Genomic DNA, 25,662 nt, shown 5'->3' on the forward strand with positions numbered 1-25,662 from the left:
AAAGGGGTTGAGCGAGAACTCAAGAAAAACCTGGAGTCAGGCTCTGGGTTCTTCCAGAATTCTTCCCTCCCTGAGAGAGAATAGCCAGCTTTGGCTTCCCTGGCAGCTCAGATGGTAAAGAATCTGCTTGCAACGCAGGAGACCCAGCTTCATTCCCTGGGTCGGGAAGATCCCTTAGGTGAGAGCATGCCAACTCACTCTAGTATTCTTGCTGGGAGAATCCCATGGACAGAGGAGCCTGGCGGGCTCCAGTCCATAGGGTCGCACAGAGTGGGGACACGACCGAAGCGACTTAGCATGCAGCATGCACAAGTCCCCAGCAATTCAACCGCAGCCCATTAACAGCATGGGAGGCAGCGCCTTCTGGTGGCTGAGTTCTAAACTGACCCTAGACCTTTAGCACTGGGTGAGGGATAAGGAGGTCCAGGCACCCAGGAGATTCTATGGCCAACAATTTAGTGCCGGGTGGTTATATGAGCAGGCTGTGGAGTCACACTACACACACTACACCTGGATTGCAAATACAGGTTCTTTGCTAGCTAAATGATGACAGCCAAAATAGCAAATTAGTCTGTAAGCCTCAGTTCCTTGATAAGACAGGTATGATAATACTTTTACAGGGTAATTTTAAGGATTGCATTAGATAATACATGTAAAATATTTAGCAGAGTACTTGACGTGTTACAGGTCTGAGACTCAGTGTGTCGTGTGTTGTGTGTCGTGTGTGTTGTGTGTGTGTGTGGAGATAGATAGATATAGATTTATAAAATGTGTGCATACATATAATCATTTTTCTTTTTGGACACACACTTCAGGGCTCAGTTGTGTCCTACTCTTTGCAACCCCATAGACCGTAGCCTGCCAAACTCCTCTGTCCATGGGATTTCCAGGCGAGAATGCTGGAGTGGATAGCCATTTCCTGTTCCAAGGGATCTTCCTGACCCAGGGATCGAGCTCAGGTCTCCCACATTGCAGGCAGATTCTTTACCATCTGAGCCACCAGGGAAGCCCCATCATGGTATCATTTCAGTAATCACATCCTGGGCTCTCCTTGACTTCCCTTGTTGTTCAGTTGCTAAGTCATGTTCGATTCTTTGCAACCCCATGAAGTGCAGCACGCCAGGTTTCCCTGTCTTTCCCTATTTGGCTCTATTAGGTCCCTGGTGCCTCCAAGCTCGCTGTCTCCCCCGAAGGGAGGCACTGTCAACACTTACCCAAGGCTTATGGGCAAGAAATGGGTTAAAACATTTGTTTTTCCTCCATGGATACTTTCAAGTACCTTGGACTGTAGATCTTTGTCCTTCACTATCCTGTGATGTTAGTAAGCTGGCTTTACACACAGGCTGGGCTCTTTCTGCACTTCAGAGCAGCTTGGCATCCATGGTCTCATTTGAGTCTCTTACTACTCCCCATGAGATATTCCCATCTTTCAATGAGGAAATTGAAGATGATGAGAGAAGCGATTGGTTCAAGGTTGCCCCACAAGTCAGTACAGGAGCCAAGACTGGACCCCTAAATCTTATGTTGATTCCAGGGTTTTCTCACTAATCCTTGCAATCGTTCTGAGCTCTGGCTAAACATGAAGCATCTATAATCCAGGATACAGCCTTATTGTGTGGAAGCCACATCACTGCACTCTGACAAAAGGTTTCCTGTTTCTAAGGCCAGGACTGCATCTGCGTAAACTGTCAAACCATATTATTTTCCTAAAAGAAATGACAGCAACTTCCCAGGACTGGTTACCCAAGATAGCCACATCTCCAACACATGCCAAGAATGCAATTAAATGTCAGATGACAGGTTTGAGGTGAGAAGAACATTATCTCCCCTGCCAACCTGTGGGAGAAACTAACTCCTGTCCTGTATTCACAGCCAACTTAGTTAGCCACTTGTGTTGGACTGAACCATTGTGGCCTCAGAAGGGCAAATCTGCCCTGAGTCAGTACAAACATTGGGAGGTGCTGATGTGTGTCATCAGTGTGGGTCCTGATTGGTAGTACCTGTTTGCAGGCACTAAGGGAAGCAATATTATAATAGCCCTCGGTGTCATTTGACACGAACACAGCTTTGAGTGTCAGTATCAAGGCTGGGATCCTCTCATTCTGACACGTTGGTAGCAGCACAAGCCCTGCGGAGATAAGAGGTCTTTGAGCCCATAGGCTTCTTCCTCAGTCCCTATGTTACTTGGAAGCTCCAGCAAGTTTGGTTCTACTGTGAGGGGAATCTTGTTACTTCCTCCTGGAACACTGCATCTCTGGATGACACTGGATTTCTCTTCATGCTGTCACTTACTCTTCTCCCTGTCATCACCATGACAACCTGAGAGGGAGCCAACATCAAAATCAACTCCTCCCCACCAAACATATGTGGAACAGTGAGGGTATTCTCTCTCATATCAGGAAAGGGAACATTTTTAAGCCTCCTCTCCATGCTTCAGCTTTGGTCCATGGTGGAGAGCAAATTCTGTTACCTACAACCTGACGTTTGCTATACCTCTTTCTGAGCTCCTCCCGCATAGAAGCTGCAAATCTGGTGGGCCTGAGATCATTACGCTACATCTCACTGGTGAGCAGGGTCATCACAGTGGAAAGTGATCTATACATCTATAGACCATATTGTTGGTTCCACCTACTCAGAATGATTTAAGTTAAGTAAAAGTCACTCGGTCTTGTCCGACTCTTTGGTCCATGGAATTCTCCAGGCCAGAATAGTGGAGTACGTAGACTTTCCCTTCTCCAACCTAGGGATCGAACCCAGTTCTCCCGCATTGCAGGTGGATTATTTACCAGCTGAGCCACAAGGGAAGCCCAAGAATACTGGAATGGGTAGCCTATCCCTTCTCCAGCGAATCTTCCTGACCCAGGAATCGAACCAGGGTCTCCTGCATTGCAGGCGGATTCTTTACCAACTGAGCTATCAGGTCAGGCCACATTTGTTCTGACCACCTTAGATTCTCAGATTCAGAGGAGGAGTAGCTTAAGTTGTGTTTTCTGATTAATTTGTGAAACCAGAGAACTCTAAAACAGAGAAAATGAGGGGAGGAGGGATTACCAAGTGTATCTGAATTCTCATATCAAGCTTTTATTAATAAAAGACACTTCGCTTGCTGTTCTAATCACTCTGTGTGCCTATCGCTTTCTCAGTGGAAACCTTTTTTTTCACTATTAGTTTTATTTTTTTAATTGGAGGACAATTGCTTTACAATGTTGTGTTGGTTTCCTGCAGCAATGTGAATCATCTATAAGTATACATATATCCCCTCCCTCTTGAGCCTTCCTCCCACTCACGCCCTATCCCAGCCCTCTGGGCTGTCACAGAGCACAAGGTTGGGCTCCCTGTTATGCAGCAGCTTTCCACTAGCTGTCTGTTTTACACATGGGAGTGTATATGTGTCCATGCTACTCTCTCCATTTATCCCACCCTCTCCTTCCCCTGCTGTGTTCACAAGTCCGTTCTCTATGTCTGTGTCTCCATTTCTTCCCTGTAAATAGGTTCAGCAGTACCTCAGCAGAAAACTTTGAAGAGAAGAAGGGTGAGTGGTGGGATTCGGGCATGAAAACTCCTCCTTGAACCAATGAAACCTAGGAAGGTTGGTCTAAGGTCAGCGTCTTGTCCTAGCCGATGTCTACACTGGACAGAAAGGAGGTACTTGTTCCATTTCCTCACCTTCTCATGATCTCTGAGGATGTGGGGGAGCAAATTCAATTTAAATTCAAATTTCATATCGAGTCTGTAGATGTGTGTAACTCTTTCATGGACACCCAGGAGTCACAGGACTATGTTGTGAGATTGTGAGCCTGGGAGTAGTGGTTTTACCTTGGGCTAACAGTGAAAATGTCCCCTGCTCAAAAAGATCCAAGGAAACCTGTTTAATTATCAAAGAACCTTTGGAAAATTGATGACAAGTTCCACAGGTAAGAAAAGTTTAAAATAAAAATCCATTGTGTGCAAACTTATCAGACATTTTTCTTCTTTTCTTCTGGTTTTACATTGAGGTCTATGATCCATTTTGAGTTAATCTTTGTGTATGGTGCAAGGTATGATCAGTTGTTGCTGTTTTTTGTATAGAGGTATTCAAGTGCCATTTGTTGTCCTGCACCACATGACATGTGGGATCTTAGTTCTTCTTAGTTCCCCAATCAGGGATCGAACCCATGACCTCTGCACTGGAAGGTGGAATCTTAGGCACCAGACCACCAGTGAAGTTCCTATCAGACTTTATTATCGCAAATATTCTCCGAGGTGGGGGAGCACTGTGAGTAGGAGGCTTGACTGAGGTACTTGTTCAGGTTCTCTCATTTATTATCTGTAATATGTTGGACTATTGACTTAGTTTCCTTATCTCTAAAAGGGGGGCCAGTCCTTAGCCTATCAACTTCTTTGGGTTTGTTGGAAATGAGGTTTAGGTGGGTGATGATATAATGAAATCACTCTGAAAATTGTAAAAAATTTATATAGAGTTGTATTTTAATAAGCACTGTGAAGGAAACTTCAGTATAATAATAGTCTGCCTTTCAAAATGCAGGCACAAGCCCCAGAAATTTCTAGGAGAAACCCTTGGAGATCTGGCATAAAAACCATCAGGTAAATTGTCGGAGGAGCTGAAGCTCATGGCTTTACTCCTAGAGGTAGCTGAAATATTGCCATTTTTATGTCCTGTCCAACTTTCCTGGAAACTCCATCTCCTGGTCAACTTGGGAAATCTGTCCAAGAGGCTCTGTGTACAAACCTGTGAATATGGGAGCAGAACAGTAGTTTCGCTTGAGTTACTGGGAATGGTGACTTTTGGTAGTTGCCATTGGCAAGGGCTTACAAAATCCTCAGTTCATACTATTTCTGCAAATCTAGGCTGCCTTCACGTTTGAGTAAAATGAACATATTATACCACCCCAAATGTAGTCAGTGTGTTTGTTCAGTTCAGTTCAGTTGCTCAGTCGTGTCCGACTCTTTGCGACCCCATGAATCACAGCACACCAGGCCTCCCTGTCCATCACCAACTCCCAGAGTTCACTCAGACTCACGTCCATCAAGTCTGCGATGCCATCCAGCCATCTCATCCTCGGTCATCCCCTTCTCCTCCTGCCCCCAATCCCTCCCATCATCAGAGTCTTTTCCAATGAGTCAACTCTTCGCATGAGGTGGCCAAAGTACTGGAGCTTCAGCTTTAGCATCATTCCTTCCAAAGAAATCCCAGGGTTGATCTCCTTCGGAATGGACCGGTTGGATCTCCTTGCAGTCCAAGAGACTCTCAAGAGTCTTCTCCAACACCACAGTTCAAAAGCATCAATTCTTCGGCGCTCAGCCTTCTTCACAGTCCAACTCTCACATCCATACATGACCACAGGAAAAACCATAGCCTTGACTAGACAGACCTTAGTCACGCCCAAGGTAAGAGAAACCCAAGTAAGATGGTAGGTGTTGCAAGAGGGCATCAGAGGGCAGACACACTGAAACCGTACTCATAGAAAACTAGTCAATCTAATCACACTAGGACCACAGCCTTGTCTAACTCAATGAAACCAAGCCATGCCTGTGGGCCAACCCAAGACAGGCAGGTCATGGTGGAGAGGTCTGACAGAATGTGGTCCACTGGAGAAGGGAATGGCAAGCCACTTCAGTCTTCTTGCCTTGAGAACCCCATGAACAGTATGAACAGTATGAAAACAGTATGAACAGTGTGTTTGTTAGGAAAATGGATTTTTTTTTTCCTAGAAGCCATTTTAAGGACTCACACTATTCAAATTCCAAAAAGATACTGAAATTTTTACATACTGAGGAAAGGCAGAATTGAAAGAGACACATGTACTCCAATGTTCATCACAGCACTGTTTATACTAGCCAGGATATGGAAGCAACCTAGATGTCCATCGGCAGATGAATGGATAAGAAAGCTGTGGTACATATACACAATGGAGTATTACTCAGCCATTAAAAAGAATACCTCTGAGTCAGTTCTAATGAGGTGGATGAAACTGGAGCCTATTATACAGAGTGAAGCAAGCCAGAAAGAAAAACACCAATACAGTATACTAACACATATATATGGAATTTAGAAATATGGTACCAATAACCCTGTATGCGAGATAGCAAAAGAGACACAGATGTATAGAACAGTCTTTTGGACTCTGTGGGAGATGGAGAGGGTGGGATGATTTGGGAGAATGACATTGAAACATGTCTAATATCATATATGAAACGAATAGCCAGGCCAGGTTCGATGCAGGATACTGGATGCTCGGGGCTGGTGCACTGAGACGACCCAGAGGGATGGTACAGGGAAGGACAAGGGAGGGGGGTTCAGGATGGGGAACACATGTATACCTGTGGCAGATTCATGTTGATGTATGGCGAAACCAATACAATATTGTAAAGTAATTAACCTCCAATTAAAATAAATAAATTTATATTTTTAAAAAAGTTCTCTAAAATGATGGGAAAACTTAAAAATAATCTATAAAAGAATTGGCATAAGAACAACAGTAAAAATGGTAGGAGACATCTCAACTGACCAAAACATTTGCTGAAACATAAAAAGTAAGATAAAAGGAGAGTAATGGGAATAAAAATAAAATTATTGAAAGTATCACAGGAAAAGCCATATACAAAGAGTTTGGATTCATGGAAGAACATGAACTTGAGGGATCAATTTCAAAAGTAAGTGAGGAAAAAATGGAACCAGTCAGGAATGCAATGAGATGGCAGATGGCCACGTGTTCCTTGACATAGTCTTTCTCTCATAATATCACAAAACTTCAGGAAAAATACAAAAATCATCAAGTACTTACTGTGTTTTTGTTGCAGGAAAGGAGACCCCTTCCAGGGCCCGAGAGTGGGCTTGTGTTTAACACTCAGAAATGAATTGTCCAAGGAGACACACATGCTGAAAAAGCAAGAGACTTTATTAGGAAGGAGTGCCAGGGCAGAGAGCTGCAAGGTAAGGCAACCCAAGAGGACTGCTCTGCCACGTGGCTCACAGCCTCAGGTTTTGTGGTGATGTGGTTAATTTCCGGGCTGTCTCTGGCCAATCATTCTGACTCAGGGCCCTTCCTGGTGTTGCTCGGCCAAGATAGATTCCAGTGAGGAGGATTCTGGGAGGTGGTGGGACACGTGGACTGGCATCGCCTCTCTCCTTTTGACCTTTCCCGAATTCTTCCAGTCATGGTGGTTTGTTAGTTCTGTGTTCCTTACCAGGACCTCCTGTCATAAAATAACTCATGCAAATGGTTACTGTGGTGCCTGGCCCGGGAGGGTGGTTTCAGTCAGTGTTTCCCCTAACATTTTGATTTCTTTTAGAAGATGGTGAGAGGGCTAAAGTTTTTGGCCAGGTTCTGATTAGAGGCACCAGAAAGTCTGTGTGCACATAGAAGCAGAAAATGATTCAGAGAAACAGAAGAAAATTGAAAGAAGTCTGAGTTTCCTGTTATCCTGGAATTGGGATTCAAGCCAAATATACTAAATCTTTGATGAGGGTTAGGATAGGTATGGTAGCTTGGTGTTCAGCTCCATTCCACCCCCCATCCTAGTGTGTCATGCAGTTGATGGAGAGTATAAAAAGACACACACACACTTTCTGGACTTCCTTTCAGCTGAGATTCTGAATGATTTAGGTTCAGCTAATCATATGCATAGGCTTCCCTGATGGCTCAGCCAGTAAAGATTCTCCCTACAATGCTTCCTCCTTAAACTAGCTAGAGTAGCTTCTGATCTCTGCAACTGAACTCTGACCAATGAAGGGTGTAGTACCACGAGTACTCAAAGGCGATAGTGTCAATGCAAGTTTGAGTGCCCAATGCACAGTGAGGCCAAACAAACTGAGACGTTGGAGTTTGGAGAAGAGAAAGGTTTATTGCAGGGCTATGCAAGCAGACAGGTGGCTCAGGCTCTAAATCCTGGAACTCCCCAAAGGGTTTCAGCAAAGCACTAAGGTCCCACTCTACAGCACAGGGAACTCTGCTCAATGTCATATGGCAGCTTAGATGGGAGGGGAGTTTGGGGGAGAATGGATACATGTATACGGATGGCTGGGTCCCTTTGCCCTCCACCTGAAACTATCACAATATTGTTTGTTAATTGGCTATACCTCAATATGAGCTTCCCAGGTGGTGCTAGTGGTAAAGAACACGTCTGCCAATGCAGGAGATGTAGGAGACACGGGTTCGATCCCTGGGTCAGGAAGATCCCCTGGAGGAGGGCACAGCAATCCACTGCAGTATTCTTGCCTGGAGAATCCCATGGACAGAGGAGCATGGTAGGCTATGGTCCATAGGGTCTCAAAGAGTCGGACATGACTGAAGTGACTTAGCATGCACGCACATACCCCAATACAAAATAAAAAGCTTTTAAAAATATAAGCCAGGTGAGGGAGAGGGGCGTAGGGTCTGAGATCAGCTTGTGCGCATTTCTCTGACTGGCTGATGGTGAGGCAGCAGGGTGGTATCACAGGGGTTGACATTATCAGTCCCTAGGCTCCAGGACGGAGAAGGCAATGGCACCCCACTCCAGTACTCTTGCCTGGAAAATCCCATGGATGGAGGAGGCTGGAAGGCTGCAGTCCATGGAGTCGATGAGGGTTGGACACAACTGAGCAACTTCACTTTCACTTTTCACTTTCAGGCATTGGAGAAGGAAATGGCAACCCACTCCAGTGTTCTTGCCTGGAGAATCCCAGGGATGGGGGGGCCTGGTGGGCTGCCATCTCTGGGGTTGCACAGAGTCGGACACGACTGAAGTGACTTAGCAGCAGGCTCCAGGAGGCCTGGGACTCTGTCAAGTAGTTAACATCTTCCATTGTTGGACAGGAGAAGGTTTTTTACATCTGCAAAACAACTCAGAAAATGTGCATCAAATACTAATATCTAGATATTTTGGAGAGGAACTAAAGCAGAGGATATGGAGGAAGGCCTGTCTCCTCACAGCTCCCTCCCCCACAACGCTCCATGGGGTTCTTGCTGTTGTTTAGCTGCTCAGTGTTGTCTGACTCTTTGTGACCCCATGGACTGCAGCACCCCACATTTCTCTGATCTTTACTATCTCTGGGAGTTTGCTCAAACTCGTGTTCATTGAGTTGGTGATGCCATCCAGTCATCTCATCCTCTGTCACCCACTTCTCCTCCTGCCTTCAATCTTTCCTAGCATAAGGGGCTTTTCCAATGAGTTGGCTCTTTGCATCAGATGGCCGAAGTTTTGGAGCTTCAACTTCAGCATCAGTCCTTCCAATGAATATTCAGGGTTGATTTCATTTAGGATTGATTGGCTTGATCGCCTTGCAGTCCAAGGGACTCTCAAGAGACTTTTTCAGCACCACAGTTTGAAAGCATCAGTTCTTAGGCACTCAGCCTTCTTTATGGTACAACTATCACATCCGTACATGACTACTGGAAAGACTATAACTTTGACTGTGAAGAGCCTAAGCCACTCCATTTTGCCCCCGCCCCCCCCCCAAAAAAAAGACTCCATTTTAGAATTCTGAGGAAAGAGTCTTTGGAAATCCCCTGACCTCACCCCCACCACCTGCGAGCCAATCAGATCCCAGATCAGGATCTCCTGACTTTACCTTCAGGACTTATGACCTGCCCGGGAAATTCGAATTAAGCCCAGGAAATGAAAACCAATCAGAACCCAACACCTAACCCTTCCACAGAAGGTAACCAATTAGACATCTCCCAACCCAGAAACTGCCGTTTTTCGAATTTTTTTGTGTGAGAATACCCTATATAAGCAATGTAACCCAGAGTTCAGGGCTCCTCTCCTTAGCTGCTGCGTCGGTAACGGTGGGAGCCCCAGCTTGAGCTTGGTAATAAAAACTCTCTTGCTTTTGCATAGGATATCGGCTCCCTGGTGGTCACTGGAGATTTCGCGACTTGGGTATAACAACCGTACAGATCTTTCTTGGCAAAGTGACGTCTCATGCTTTTAAACATGCTGTCTAGGTTTGTCATAGCTTGTATTCTAAGGAGTAAGCATCTTTTAATTTCATGGCTGCAGTCACCATCCACACTGATTTTGGAGCCCAAGAAAGTAAAGTCTGTCACTGTTTCTATTGTTTCCCCATCTATTTGCCATGAAGCTATGGGACCCGATGCCATGATCTTAGTTTTCTGAACATTGACTTTTAAGGCAGCTTTTTCACTCTCTTTCACCATCATCGAGAGGCTCTTCAGTTCTTCTTCACTTTCCACCATTAGGGTGGTGTCATCTACATATCCAAGGTTATTGATATTTCTCCTGGCAGTCTTGATTCCAGCTTGAGCTTCATCCAGTCCAGCATTTCACAAGATGTACAAACAGGCTGACAATGTACAAACAGGCTAACAATATATGGCCTTGACATACTCCTTTCCTGATTTGGAACCAGTCTGTTCCATGTCCAGTTCTAACTGTTGCTTCTTGACCTGCATACAGTTTCTCAGGAGGCAGGTAAGGTGATCTGGTATTCCTATCTCTTTAAGAATTTTCTAGCTTGTTGTGATCTGTACAATCAAAGGCTTTAGCATAGTCCATGAAGCAGAAGTAGATGTTTTTCTGGAATTCCCTGTGTTTTCTATGAACCAGCTAATGCTCTAAATTTGATCTCTGCTCCCTCTGCCTTTTCTAAATCCAGCTTTTACCTTTGGAAGTTATCAGTTCACATACTGTTGAAACCTAGCTTGAAAGATTTTGAGCATTACCTTGCTAGCATGTGAAATGAGTGTAATTGTGCAGTAGTTTGAACATTCTTTGGCATGGCCCTTCTTTGGGATTGGAATGAAAACTGACCTTTTCCAATCCTGTGGCCACTGCTGAGTTTTCCAAATTTGCTGGCATATTGAGTGCAACACTTTAACAGCATCATCCTTTAAAATCTGAAATAGCTTAGCTGGAATTCCACCACCTCCACCAGCTTTGTTTGAGGTCCAAAAGTGTTTCAGAAAAATGGGAAATTGGAATTGATTAGATAGCTTGATTGGATTTGAAAGTAGTGCTATTTCTATTAGTATTCAGAAGAGGAGATGCTGGTATCTCATGACACAAAATGCAAACCAATCAAATCATGACCAGTAGGCATCTACAATGAAGTGCCTCCTGAATGCAAGGCTTGATGGTCTGAGTAGCTGCTACTACAGATTATTTGGGCAGTAATGATGAACCCAAGAACTATGGAGTGGGATGACTTCTAACTGTGTTCTCAGTTCAGTCACTCAGTCATGTGTGACTCTTTGTGACCCCCATGGACTGCAGCATGACAGACTTCCCTGTCCTGGAGCTTAGTCAAACTCATGTCTATCGAGCTGGTGATGCCATCCAACCATCTCATCTCCCCTTCTCCTGCCTTCAATCTTTCCCAGCCTCAGGGTCTTTTCCAAAGAGTCAGTTCTTCGCATCAGGTGGCCAAAGTATTGGAGCTTCAGCTTCAGCATCAGTCCTTCCAATGAATAGTCAAGACTGATCTTTTAGGATTGACTGGTTGGATTTCCTTACAATCCAAGGGACTCTCAAGAGTCTTCTCCAACACCACAGTTCAAAAGCACCAATTCTCTGGTGTTCAGCTTTCTTTATAGTCCAACTTTCACATCCATACATGGCTACTAGAAAAACTATGGCTTTGACTAGACGGACTTTTGTTGGCAAAGTAATGTCTCTACTTTTTAATATGCTGTCTAGGTTGGTCACAACTTTTCTTTCAAGGAGCAAATGTCTTTTAATTTCATTGGTGACTACCAACTGCAGTGACTTTGGAGCTCCAAAAAGTAAATTCTCTCACTGTTTCCATTGTTTCCCCATCTATTTGCCATGAAGTGATGGGACCAGATGCCATGATCTTCATTTTTTGAATGCTGAGTTTCAACCCAGCTTTTTCACTCTCCTCTTTCACCTTCATCAAGAGGCTCTTCAGCTCTTCTTTGCTTTCTGCCATAAGAGTGGTGTCATCTGTGTATCTGAGGTTATTGATATTTCTCCCAGCAAGCCTGATTCCAGCTTGTGTTTCATCCAGCCCAGCATTTCACATGATGTACTCTGCATATAAGTTAAATAAGCAGGGTGACAATATACAGCCCTGATGTACTCCTTTCCCAATCTGGAGCCAGTCTATTGTTCCATGTCCAGTTCTAACTGCTGCTTCTTGACCTGCATACAGATTACTCAAGAGGCAGGTCAGGTGGTCTGGTAGTCCCATCTCTTGATGAATTTTCCACAGTTTGTTGTGACCCACACCATCAAAGGCTTTGGCATAGTCAGCAAAGCAGAAGTAGATATTTTTCTGGAATTCTGTTGCTTTTTCTATGATCCGAGGGATGTTGGCAATTTGGTCTCTGGTTCCTCTGCCTTTCCTAAATCCAGCTTGAACATCTGGAAGTTCATGGTTCACATACTGTTGAAGCCTCACTTGGAGAATTTTAAGTATTACTTTGTTAGCTTGTGATATGAGTGCAATTGTGCCGTATGCAGATCCCATATGCCGAGGGACAATTAGGCCCATGTGCCACAACTATTGAGCCTGCACTCTGGAGCCTGCAAGCCACAACTACTGAGCCCTCATGCAGCAACTACTGAAGCCTGAATGCCCCAAAGCCTATGCTCTACCACAAGAGAAGCCACCACAACGAGAAGCTCACAAACCATAAGTAAAAAGTAGCCTCCTCCCTGCGAAACTAGAAAAAACCTGCACACAGCAATGACGACCCAGCACAGCAAAAATTAATTTTTTTTAAAGAAAATGGCAATCTTAAGATTTAAATTGCCAGCTTAAGAAACAGAGGATGTAAACTTCTATTATCTCTTTGTTGATATAGATCACAGACCGATTGGAACCAGAAGGTTGTTGATGCTGAGTCCCACTTACTTTACTACCTACCAATCAGCAGAATGTCCACAAGCCGATCATGCCCTTTTTGAACCATTATTAAAAGAATTTCTCACTACCCTCTCCAGGTTGCAACACACAGTTTTGAGGGCATTGGCCCACTGTGGCCTCCTTCACCTGGCAAAGCAATAAAGCTATACTTTTCTACTTCACCCAAAACTCCATCTCTAAGAATTAATTCAATGTCAGGGTACACAGGCCAGATTCAGCTTCACATAGTTGAAAATTAGTCTTATTCCTATAGGTGTTTGAGTTACAATATATAATGAACTCACAGCATTGTCATGTGTCACTTTGGGGAAACTAAGGGCATTTGTTTGATTAGATGAGATCTCCTAGAATAGAAATGAAGATATTTGGGTGAATTCAGATGATTCTAAGTACCTCATCAATTGGACTTCTTTGTCCTAAAAGCCATCCCTAGTTGATGAAGCTGGCCCTGCCTTGCTTCAGCATCCTCAAGTTACTTGCAAGGGAATGCCAATTTTCCTCATGTACCGTTCCTACCACCTCTCATTGCTTCCAGACCTACAACTAGAGTTAGATCACAATATAGTCAAGAATGGATGTGAGAGCTGGACTATAAAGAAATCTGAGTGCCGAAAAATTGATGCTTTTGAACTGTGGTGTTGGAGAAGACTCTTGAGAGTCCCTTGGACTGCAAGGAGGTCCAACCAGTCCATCCTAAAGGAAATCAGTCCTGAATATTCACTGGAAGGACTGATGCTGAAGCTGAAACTCCAATACTTTGGACACCTGATGCGAAGAACTGACTCATTGGAAAAGACCCTGATGCTGGGAAAGATTGAGGGCAGGAGGATAAGGGGATGACAGAGAATGAGATGGATGGATCACATCGCAGACTCAATGGGCATGAGTTTGGGTGGACTCCGGGAGTTGGTGATGGACAGGGAGGCCTGGAGTCCTGTGGTCCATGTGGTCACAAACAGACACGACTGAGATAATGAACTGAACTGACATGACCCAATGTCTGGATGTGAGAGTTTGACTATAAAGAATGCTGAGTGCCAAAGAACTGAGGTTTTGAAACTGTCTTGCTCAAGGTGACTCTTGAGAGTCCTTTGGACAGCAAGGAGATCAACCCAGTCAATCCTAAGAGAAATTAACTGTAAGTATTCATTGGAAGGACAGATGCTGAAACTGAAACTCCAATACTTTGGCCACTTGATGCGAAGAACTGACTCACTGGAAAAGACCCTGATCCTGGGAAAATCTGAGGGCAAGAGGAGAAGGGGACAACAGAGGATGAGATGGTTGGATGGCAGATGGACATGAATTTGAGAGAGCTCCAGGAGCTGATGATGGACAGGGAGGCCTGGTGTGCTGCAGTCCATGGGGTCACAAAAAGTTGGACAGGACCAAGTGACTGAACTGAACTGATGTTCTAAGAATACAAATATAAGTCTGAACTCGAAGGAGGAAATTATGAAATTTTGCTAATTTATAATAGCAGAAATTTGGAGAATATGTGTGGGAATGTATTTTAAGGATACTATGACTTGGAGGAAGGAATGTAATTTTAATTGGGCCACTTATCAGAGATTCTGGATTCAATTACTAGCTTGCCCACTTGAAAGTGGTTCTATTTGCTTGGTTGACTGAAGTCAAGGCTGAAAATTAGACTGTATTAAATGAAGCTGATATGCCAGATATCCTTGGCATAATGTAAAGGAAGTTCTCCAAAGGCTTAAGGAAATCAAAACATTGGAATACATTTATGATACATGATCCACTCACCTACATCCTAACCATGTCCCCCGATAGGACCTAGGGGGATGTTCTTTTCCACAAGACACTGAAAAATACATTGACAAGAGGAGCCTTATCACTCTTGGAACATGGTACAGTGGAAGTCTTCAGTAGGCCAGAGACAGAGTTGAGAGATGCTGCCACTGAAGGTAACTTGCTAATTTCAATGGGAATAATGAGATCTTAGAATAGCAGAGATCAAGTGGCAGCACTTAATGACCAGAGATAGGGTGAGCATGGTTAACATGATAGCTAGAGAAGTAATCTGAATGTTCTGACCTGCAGAGAAGTTTGGTGATGGCTAATTATTCTTCAGATGGAAATAGATGAGCAATCTACTAATTCCTACTTGATCTGCATAGCAGAAACAGTTCTACCTGGTGAATAAAGATCTAATTTGAGTTATTATGATGGAGATACATGGCCTCTTGAAGTCAAATCCAGCCTTTGTACCCCAATACCGAATTAATTCTCAGAGACAGAGTTTTGGGTGATGTGGAAAAGAATAGCTTTATCTCTTTGCCAGGCAAAAGGGGCCACAGTGGGCTAATACCCTCAAAACTGTGTGTCTTGAGTGGGTAGTGAGGAGTTTTATAGTAATGATTAAAAGAGGGCATAATAAGTTCATGGACATTCCTCTGACTGGTTGGTGGTGAGCTAAGTGGGAAAGAACATCATCAACCTTCTGGTTTCAACTGGTCTGAGGTCTACGTGTGTGTGGGCAGCATACTGTTAACCTCTCCCACCTGGTAGGGGGTTTCAGTGTCTGCAAAACAGCTCAAAGATAGTGCTACATGTATCCTTGAGGGGGAACCAGGACTCTGCCCCAAGGCTGCACTATTGTTTCTTTTGACTGTCTTGTCTCTGCATCCTTTTCCTTCCCCAATTAGCAAATGTTTGGACCTGCTCCTTGGATCTCAGGGAAGGTCTTGGAGGCCAAATGAAGCCTATTTCCTGTAATCAAGAAATGGGGGACACAAAAAGACTTCTGTGCCCAGGAGCCCCACAGGGTCCTGCTTGGTATCAATTTCACTTATTTGCAGATCTGAGTCAGTTCACACACTTAGAGGCCCTGGAAGGGAAAGCCAGGTCCCCCTTGAAGAAGGATTCAGCAATACCATAAGCATGTGTTGTAGATTTTCTCCCTAGCTTTCCTCTTTCTTTCTAGCCAGAGGGGCCTTTGGTCATTTACCAGGGTAGCCATGCACTAGGAAATTGGAAATGTAACAGGGAAGAACTAATTCTGACTCCATGTTGGATCTATTTGACTTTAACCTTTGCTTTTCATTGGTTTTGTTATTATAATCATACATAACGGCCTGCCTCAGGGAACCCTGCCCCTCTGCCTGAATGTTAAAGTGGCTTTGTTCAGCTCACAGGAGACAAAACTGACCCTGCCACCCTGTGAGTGGCTGAAGAAAAGATGAACACATCCCCTCCTATTTTGCAAGATAAATGGCCTTTTATTTCCTCACCTTCTCTCCCTCTCTGTTCTATAAAAGAAACTAGTATCCAGACTCCAATAAGATGCTTTTTTTGGAGACACTACTCTGCCATCTTCTCAGTCTGCCAGCTTTCCAAATAAAGTCATTATTCCTTGCCTCAACACCTCGTCTCCTGATTCATTGGCCTGTCGTGCCGCAAGCAGAGTGAGCTTGAACTCAGTAACAGAAACACTCACACTTTTCAGTGTTTTGAACAGTGATTATGAATTCACTTTCATCCAGGACCAATGTGGGGGTGGGGTGGGGGGAGAGTTTACAACACGATGGTCATTGATTGGTCAGAGTCAGGGCTTAGGGAGTCCAGAAATAAAATTTTATCCTAAATCCATCTACAATGGATCCAGTAGATCTGCAAATATATCATATGATTCTTAGTTTATGAATGAATATTTGAAGTAGTAATACTCAATAACTGGCAGACCTACCACAGTTGTTCCCTGACCAGTGTAGTAAGGGCTATTTATAGTAGAAATGGCCAAGTAGAATTCACTGTATCTGTCAGTACCTCACCCCCAGGGAAATCACACAGCTGAGTGCCCACCAAATATCTGAAGGATGTATGTATGTATGGGAGGTGATTTCTATTACATCCTCATTTAATTTGCCTGTTTGGCTTGTGCAAAAAGCATGCAGGTCTAGGAGAATTATGGTTGATAATCAAAATTTAATAATGTCAAACATCACTTTTTAAAAAGGTAGATAAATCATAAGAAACTGCAGAACATTGGCAACACCAAGATCTTAAAAGCAGCCATAAAGAAAAGACATTACTCTCAAAGGAAGACAAGTAGAATTAAGAGAATAGGAAATCTACTGCTTGGCGCTTTGGGGATGGGGGAAAAACTGTAGTTCTGATAACAGAAATGGATGCTGCAGTAAATTGTAAGATTAAGGGTTAAATGCCCTTCTGCCAGTGAGTGTAAGCCTGGGAATGTAGCTACCAGGATAATTTGTTTGCCTGGCCTCAAGGGAGATGGTGCAATAGGGCTCCCAGGGTCACATGTATCAACCTTACCTTAGATAGCCAATGAAATGAATTCTGGCTGGCAAAAGGAGAAAGACTTTATTGAACTTTATTGGGATGACAGATGTGTTAGGGGAATTGCTGACTGAAACCACCCACCCTGGCCAGGCACCACAGTAACCACTTGCGTGAATTACAACAGGAGATCCTGGTAAGGAACATGGAACTAACAAGCCACCGTCAACTGGAAGAATTCAGGAAAGGTCAAAAGGAGAGAGGAGATGCTAGTTCCTATGTCTTACCAACTTCCAAGAGTCCTTCTCCTTTGAATCCATCTTGGTTGAGCGATATGCCACCAGCAAGGTGCCTGAGGCAGAATGGCCAGAGAAAACTCAGAAACTAACCCTATCACCATAAATCTGAGACTGTGAGCCATGTAGTAGAGCAGTTCTCCTGGGTTCCCTTACTCTGCTGCTCTTTCCCTGGGTGCTCCTTCTCGATAACGTTTTTGCTTTGTCAGCATGTGTGTCTCCTTGGCTAATTCATTTCCAAGGTCAAACAAGAGCCCATTCTTGGGCCCTGCAAGAGATGCACTAAGAAGCTTCTCTCCCTCAAAAAGGGGGGATAAAGTCTGTGCATCCATAAGCACTTGAAGTCCTACTTCAGAACCAGGGTGTTGATGTGAAGATGCCACTACCGCCACCAGAGTGTCTTCTCTACTTTCTCTCCTGCTCTGCTATGGACTGAGAAATTCAAGCAGAAGCATGTCATTAACCAGTTCTTTGTCACATGGCTACAAGGGGTAGGGATTTGGGGTCAGCAAACATCTGGTCTTTAATATGTTGGGGAAAACCCTGATGATAAGTGGTTATTAGGGGTGGGGAGAGAATGTGACTATGAAAAGACAGACTGCTTCAGGGAGTTTTGGGGGTGATGGAATTCTAATTGTGTTCTGTATTCTAATTGTGGTGATGGTTACAGGAACACATATCTGTGTTAAAAATTCATATAAGTGGGACTTCCCTGATGGTACAGCGGATAAGAATCTGCCTGCCAATGCAGGGGACACAGGTTCTATCTCTGGTCCAGGAAGATCCCACATGCCACAGAGCAACGAAGCCCGTGTGCCATAGCTGCTGAGCCCACGAGCCACAACTACTGAACCCATGCGTTGCAACTACTGAAGCCTGTGCGCCTAGAGCCTGCCCTCCACAAAGAGAAGCCACCATAATGAGAAGCCTGTGCAACACAACAAAGAGTAGCTGCTGCTCCTTGCAACTAGAGAAAAGCCCATGTGGGGCAACAAAGACCCTGCACCGCCAAAAAAAAAAAAAAATCGTAGAGGTGTACCTCAAAAAAAAAGCTAATTTATTGTATGATAATTAAAAAAACAAAAACAAAAATGAAACATAACTATGGTTGTGTTGTAGGAATGACTACTGTACCTATCCATAGTGTCTGCCGTTCTTTTTTAGGTACGTAATTATATACAGGAGACAGTGATCAAGACCATCCCCAAGAAAAAGAAATGCAAAAAGGCAAAATGGCTGTCTGGGGAGGCCTTACAAATAGCTGAGAAAAGTAGAGAAGTGAAAGGCAAAGGAGAAAAGGAAAGATATACCCATTTGAATGCAGAGTTCCAAAGAATAGCAAGGAGAGATAAGAAAGCCTTCCTCACTGATCGATGCAAAGAAATAGAGGAAAACAATAGAATGAGAAAGATTAGAGATCTCATCAAGAAAATTAGAGATACCAAGGGAACATTTCATGCAAAGATGGGCTCAATAAAGGACAGAAATGGTATGAACCTAACAGAAGCAGAAGATATTAAGAAGAGGTGGCAAGAATACACAGAAGAACTATACAAAAAGATCTTCATGATCCAGATAACCACGATGGTGTGATCACTCACCTAAGCCAGACATCCTGGAGTGCAAAGTCAAGAGGGATTTAGGAAGCATCACTATAAACAAAGCTAGTGGAGGTGATGGAATTCCAGTTGAGCTATTTCAAATCCTAAAAGATGATGCCGTGAAAGTGCTGCACTCAATATGTCAGCAAATTTGGAAAACTCAGCAGTGGCCACAGGACTGGGAAAGGTCAATTTTCATTCCAATTCCAAAGAAAGGCAATGCCAAAGAATGTTCAAACTACCACACGATTGCACTCATCTCACACGCTAGCAAATGCTCAAAACTCTCCAAGCTAGGCTTCAACAGTCCATGAACCGAGAACTTTCAGGTGTTCGAGCTGGATTTAGAAAAGGCAGAGGAACCAGAAATTAAATTGCCAACATCCATTTGATCATGGAAAAAGCAAGAGAGTTCCAGAAAAACATCTACTTCTGCTTACTGACTATGCCAAAACCTTTGTCGGTATGGGTCACAACAAACTGTGGAAAATTCAAGAGATGGGAATACCAGATCACCTGACCTGCCTCCAGAGAAATCTGTATGCAGGTCAAGGGGCAACAGTTAGACCAAGACATGGAACAACAGACTGGTTCCAAATCGGGAAAGGAGTAAGTACATCAAAGCTGTATATTGTCACCCTGATTATTTAACTTATATACAGGGTACATCATGAGAAATGCTGGGCTAGATGAAGCACAAGCTGGAATCAAGATTGCCAGGAGAAATATCAATAACCTCAGATACGCAGATGACACCACCCTTATGGCAGCAAGTGAAGAACTAAAAAGCTTACTGATGAAGGTGAAAGAGGAGAGTGGAAAAGCTGCCTTGAAATTCAACATTCAGAAACTAAGATCATGGCATCCAGTCCCATCACTTCATGGCAAATAGATGGGGGGAAAATGGAAACAGTGAGAGACTTTATTTTGGGGGGCTCCAAAATCACTGGAGATGGTGACTGTAGCCATGAAAGGCACCTGCTCCTTGGAAAAAAGGCTGTGACCAACCCAGACAGCATATTTAAAAGCAGAGACATTACTTTTCTGACAAAGGTCCATCTAGTCAAATCTATGGTTTTTCTAGTAGTCATGTATGGATGTGAAAGTTGGACTATAAAGAATGCTGAGCACTGAAGAATTGATGCTTTTGAACTGTGGTGTTGGAGAAGACTCTTGAGAGTCCCTTGGACTGCAAGGAGATCCAACCAGTCCATCCTAAAGGAAATCAGTCCTGGTTGTTCATTGGAAGGACTGATGCTGAAGCTGAAATTCCAGTACTTTGGCCACCTGATGTGAAGAACTGACTCATTGGAAAAGACCCTGATGCTGGGAAAGACTGAAGGCAGGAGAAGGGGGCAACAGAGGACGAGATGGTTGGATGGCATCACCGACTCAATGGACATGAGTTTGAGCAAGCTGCAGGAGTTGGTGACAGGGAAGCCTGGTGAGCTGCAGTCCATGGAGTCACAAAGAGTCTGATATGACTGAGGGACTGAACTGAACTGAATTATATACTTAAATTTCTTTCCCTACTTCTCTACTTTATATAAGGTGAGTTGATGGTAGCTAACTTTTTGTAGTTCACATGTAAGATGGGATGGAGATTGAATTAAGACTAAAAACCTGGATTTTCCCTTAGAAGAGAGGATTAGTGCATTTTTTGCTATGAGGATTTCTGTTGCGACAGTCAGATGCTATTAGCTCTTCTGCAGAAGTATGAGAAGGGTATGGCTATGTGGGAAAAGAGGTGGGTAACATGGATTCTTGTGGTGAACAGAATCCACAGTACACTCCCTAGAACCTTTGCTTCCTGATGTTCGTGTGTAATCTTCCCCCCTTTAGAGTGGACAGAACCTGTGGCTTACCTTTAATTAACCAACAGAATATGGCAAAGTGGAAATGTCACACTGTGAGATCATGTGACATTATATAAGACACTGTCTTGCTAGCAGACTTGCTTCAGAGACTCTCCTTGCTGTATCGATGAAGTAAGTGGCCATCTGAGTGAAGCCCACAAGGCAAGGTCAGGAAGCCTGAAGAAGCAGTTTCTGGGAACTGAGTAAAGCCTCTAGGAGCTGAGGGTGACTTCCAGTCCACCACCTGCAAGAAGCTGGGGCCTCCAGACCTATAACCATATGGAAATAACTCCTGTCAACAGTCTGAGTTAGGCTGGAAGTGGATTCTTCCCCAGTTAAGCCTCTATAATGAGAACCACCTTGGAAAAAACCTTGGTTTTGCAGCTTGTCAGATCCTAAGCAGAGAACCCAGCTAAGCTGAGCCTGGAGTCCTGACTCATTGCAATGGTGAAATAATGTGTATTGAGATAATTTGGTACCCAGCAAGAGAAAGGAAACACAGTGCTCAGTGTCCATTCCAGCCTCTAAGTGTGCCTTTCTGTACTGCCGGGGCTAAGAAACTAAGGACATTTCCCAGATTCCCTCATAACCAGGACTCTGGACATATTACAGGGCAGTCAGATACACACGTGTGAGACAACTGGCAGAAGGGAGGTGGAAGCTATGCTTCTGCCATTTCTGCTGGTAAACATGGTTTTGCAGCTGTTTGGTTGTTCTACCGCAATTTAGTCACTAGCTTGTGGGTGCTGAGAGGCAGGATGCTTGGCATCAATTTCGCTGGTGTAAATAGTAGTAGGTGGGGTGTGGTTCTGGGGACAGGAGCCATACAGCTGGCTTTTCATCATGGAGTACGAAGTGGCAGTTTCCTAATCGGAGAAGAATTAGCAACTCCCTTGGTGACCTGATGCTGTGGTATAGCTTTGGAAGTTGTTCTTGAATGCTCAATTTAGAGTCAGTCCTCTTGATAATTCTGTAAGTCACTTAATGTCCGGTAATAAATCTTTTCCTGCCTAAACTAATTGGAGTGAATTCTGTTCTCTGCAACTGAACCTTAACTAATATAGGAGGGAAGTCCTCAAGTGAATAATAATATTATTATTATTCAATCATAATAAATAATAGTAAGATCTCTAAGTAAGCCATTTTCATATTTATTTAATAGATTTATAACATTTATTTTTATAGATTTATAACATTTATTTTTATAAAGACAAGTAAAGCCCACCTTATAACACCTAATTTAATGTATAAGGTACAATGCACTGGTTCAGTGTGACACAACTACGTAAGAAAAACCCATTTGTTCAACAAGGTAGTGACTACAAAACTATGTGTTCAGTTTATTTCTCCTGCAGACTCAGAAAATAAATGTTTGTCTTTTTAACTTGCATTTATAATCTTTTTGCAACTCAAAAATCTCTTTAGGTACTCGATTCTAACTAATCTAGGCTAAAATACAATACTAAGTAATCTTCAATATTCTGATTTTAAAATCATATCAAATATCAATAACATATGCTCTTAAGAAAGTATCTTTTTTTGTAAATACGACTGACAAAATATTGAACAATGTGCAACAGTGCATTTGAATATAAGCATAGAGCCTTGTGTCTTATAGAGCTACTACAGTATAACAATCATTGCTTAAAAGCAGATGTGTGATAGTTCACATACAAACTATTAACTGAATTCTAAAATTTGGACACATTTCAGGCAAATCATTTCTGAGAAAAGGCACAGATGTTTATTTAGCAATTATCTCTTTAAGTGGTAATTTCCTTGAAAAGACAAAGCTGACAAAATCATTTTAAAGACATTACTAGTAAGTGTTTGGCCAAGTCCAATTTACAAAAATTTTCAAGGGGTCAACTTGAAAATTCTTGAATCCCTCTGAAAATAACACATTTTGTGGTGATGAAACCCTCTGGGTTAAGCCTTGTTCACAGTGGATTCTTGCCAAAAGCTGATTATACCAATTCTTTTCCACAAAGGGAGACGTCTTGGGTCATTCTTAAAGGATGTCTGCCTTCTCATGATTTCAAATCTGAAAAGTCAAAAGGTTTAAAACCAAAGTCTTTTGTGAAGAAAGAAGTTCCAATGGATGCCTTCTTCTGAGTTTTCCAAATCAACTGATTTATAAATTGTTTTTATCAGAAACAGCACAGAATATCAGACAGCTATGTTTTTTTTTTCTCTTTAAAGTGCTAACAAAGCCCATTATCTCTAAATGAACTTTCACTGTAATGACTGAAATATAAGCAGCATAAAGTATATAGAAATTACACATTTAAATCAGATAAATTACAGCTTTTTAGATAGATGCCAAAATTCTATACATTATCTTAACAATCCTTATGCACAAGTACAGGCATACCTTGGATGTTGCAGGTTTGGTTCCAGGTCACTGGGATAGAAGCAAATATTGCAATAAAGCGAGTCACATGAATTTTTTGGTTTCCCAGGGCATACAAGAGTTATGTTTACACTATAGTGTAGTCTATTAAGTGTACAATAATAGCATTGTGTGTAAAAAAGGAACAAACTTTAATTAAAACTATTTTACCACTAAAAAATGCTACCATCATATGAGCCTTCAGTGAGTTGCATTAGTAACATTAAAGATCACTGATCACGGATCACCATGACAAACATAATAATAATGAAAAAGTTCCAAATATTGTGAGAATCACCAAAACGTGACAGAGACACTGAGCAAATGCTGTTGGAAAAATGGCACTGATTAGACTTGCTCAATGCAGTGTTGCCACAAGCCTTCATTTTCAATATAGTATCTGTGGGAACTTTCTGGTGATCCAGTGGTTAGGACTCTGCACTTTTACTGCCAAGGGCCTGGGTTCAATCCCTGTGGGGAACTACCATCCTGTAAGCCTGGATCCCACAAGCCCACCAGTCACAAATCATGTAGTGGCAGAAAAAAAAAAAAGACAAAAACTGTAGTATCTGTTGAGCACAGTCAAGCAAAGTGCAATAAATCAAGGTATGCTTGTATACTTTATGAACTCGTCAGACTAATACAATAATTCAAGCTATCTACTATAACTTAAAATATGACTGGTGAAAATCCAAAATCTAAAATTAGAACCAAACTACTCTGAGAAAAATACCACAAAGAGCAATGCTTGGAATTTCAAGTAACTTCTCAGTCCAATGAGAGACCTGTACACAGTTAACTGTATATTTATTTACCCTTCTGAATTGGCTCATTTTAACCAGCTCAAATCCAAATCCAATATAGTTTTTCCTCATATCAGCCCAGTATTTGAGTTTTTTATTTTTGTCAGTAACAGAGCTGGAAGTGTGTCAGTAGCTTCTGAACTGCTCAGGTTAGGAAGAAGGTAGAATTTACTTAAAAAAAAAACACGTAATACTAGAAGACTGAATGAGATTAACTTTAAGAAGTTAATATTATTTCAGTTAGATAACTTGAAAATGAGGTTCCCATGTGGTAATCTTACAGATAATTAAGGCTACAGATCTAAGAGTCTGATTTTCTAAAGCACTGTAATAGGACTGAGGCAATTTGGAAAGTAAGATTTATCATTATGGCATGTCAGCATCACTAATACTCAAACATAACACCACATTTTCAAAAATCATTACTCATTCATATGTAAATAGCAGCACAAACTAGTTATTTCCTTACTAAAAGTGATATGGTGGTGCCCTCTGGTGGTGACATTTAGCATACTCCCCCCGATACTGCATGTCTTGCGAAATATAAAAAGTATATTCGAATTACAGAATATCAAAATTAGATATTACCCCAAAGGAATAAATCATTGTGCTTACAATATCTTTTTTTTAACCTTAAAATACATTGGTGACAAGATAAATCCCTGATCCCCATTTCCAGGAATCAAGTTGACGGTTATAAGAAATCTTGGTAAAATGCCTGTTAAGAGCTTTACTTCTTGGTTCTAGAACTTAACTGAGAGGTTTTCGCATTTTCTAGTTTGGCTTTTAGATCTATGGATTTCTCAAAAAACTTCACCAATGCTGGTTCATTCAACAAAGAGGCAAGAATCTGTTCAAACGCAAATGACCACTGAGGTTCTTCCCTGGGCGAGGAGGGTTCTTTTTCCAAGGGTTTCTCTGCCTGCCCCTCACTGGGTACTCCAGAAACACAGACTGCACCAGACAGTCCTTTCATTGCAGATGTAGGGCTATGGAGTTTCCTTCCAACCTCTTCCATCCTGAGCAAAAGGCTGGTTACAACAGCAATGGCTTGATATAACGACTCTTCTTCAGGGTCCCCATGAAATAAGTTATATAGTGTCTTTGAAAACTGGATAAATTGTGACTAGAAGACACAAGTTAGAAATATCACATTTGATATTAGACTTAGCAAATATATAACAAGAACTTAGAAGTGAATAGTTTTCTATTGAGAATCTGCACCACATAACCTTCACCATAGAAGTTCTAAGAACTGATGATCAATCCCCAAGTAAATTTTGGTTCTAGAAAAACGGGTATGAATTATGAAAGAAAATTCCACTTAAGTTTTCTCATCTGTTGCCTAATGACAGTAAATTTTATATATATATATATATATATATATATATATATATATATATATGTATGTATGTATGTATGTAGTGTGTAGCATTAGTCACTCAGTCATGTCTGACTCTTTGTGACCTCATGGACTATAGCCCGCCAGTCCGTGCGATTTTCCAGGCAAGAATACTGGAGTGGGTTGCTATTCCCTTCTCCAGAGGATCTTCCTGACCTTGGAATTGAACTTGGGTCTCCTGCACTGCAAGTAGATTCTTTACCATCTGAGCCACCAG

General features: G+C 42.6%; 1 protein-coding gene across 2 annotated transcripts in view; it reads right to left on the reverse strand.

Annotated features, from left to right (window-relative positions):
- Positions 1-21,979: 21,979 nt before the first annotated feature.
- TBC1D8B (TBC1 domain family member 8B) overlaps positions 21,980-25,662 on the reverse strand; it is a 76,128-nt gene continuing 72,445 nt past the window's right edge. For both annotated transcript variants that reach the window (XM_042242586.2, XM_012107605.5), the window contains exon 21: positions 21,980-25,169. In XM_042242586.2, the coding sequence (XP_042098520.1) occupies positions 24,774-25,169 (396 nt within the window). In that variant the 3' untranslated portion in view covers positions 21,980-24,773. The remainder of the gene's footprint in view (positions 25,170-25,662) is intronic.

The sequence above is a fragment of the Ovis aries genome, chromosome X (assembly GCF_016772045.2).
Source record: "Ovis aries strain OAR_USU_Benz2616 breed Rambouillet chromosome X, ARS-UI_Ramb_v3.0, whole genome shotgun sequence".
Lineage (NCBI taxonomy): Eukaryota > Metazoa > Chordata > Mammalia > Artiodactyla > Bovidae > Ovis > Ovis aries.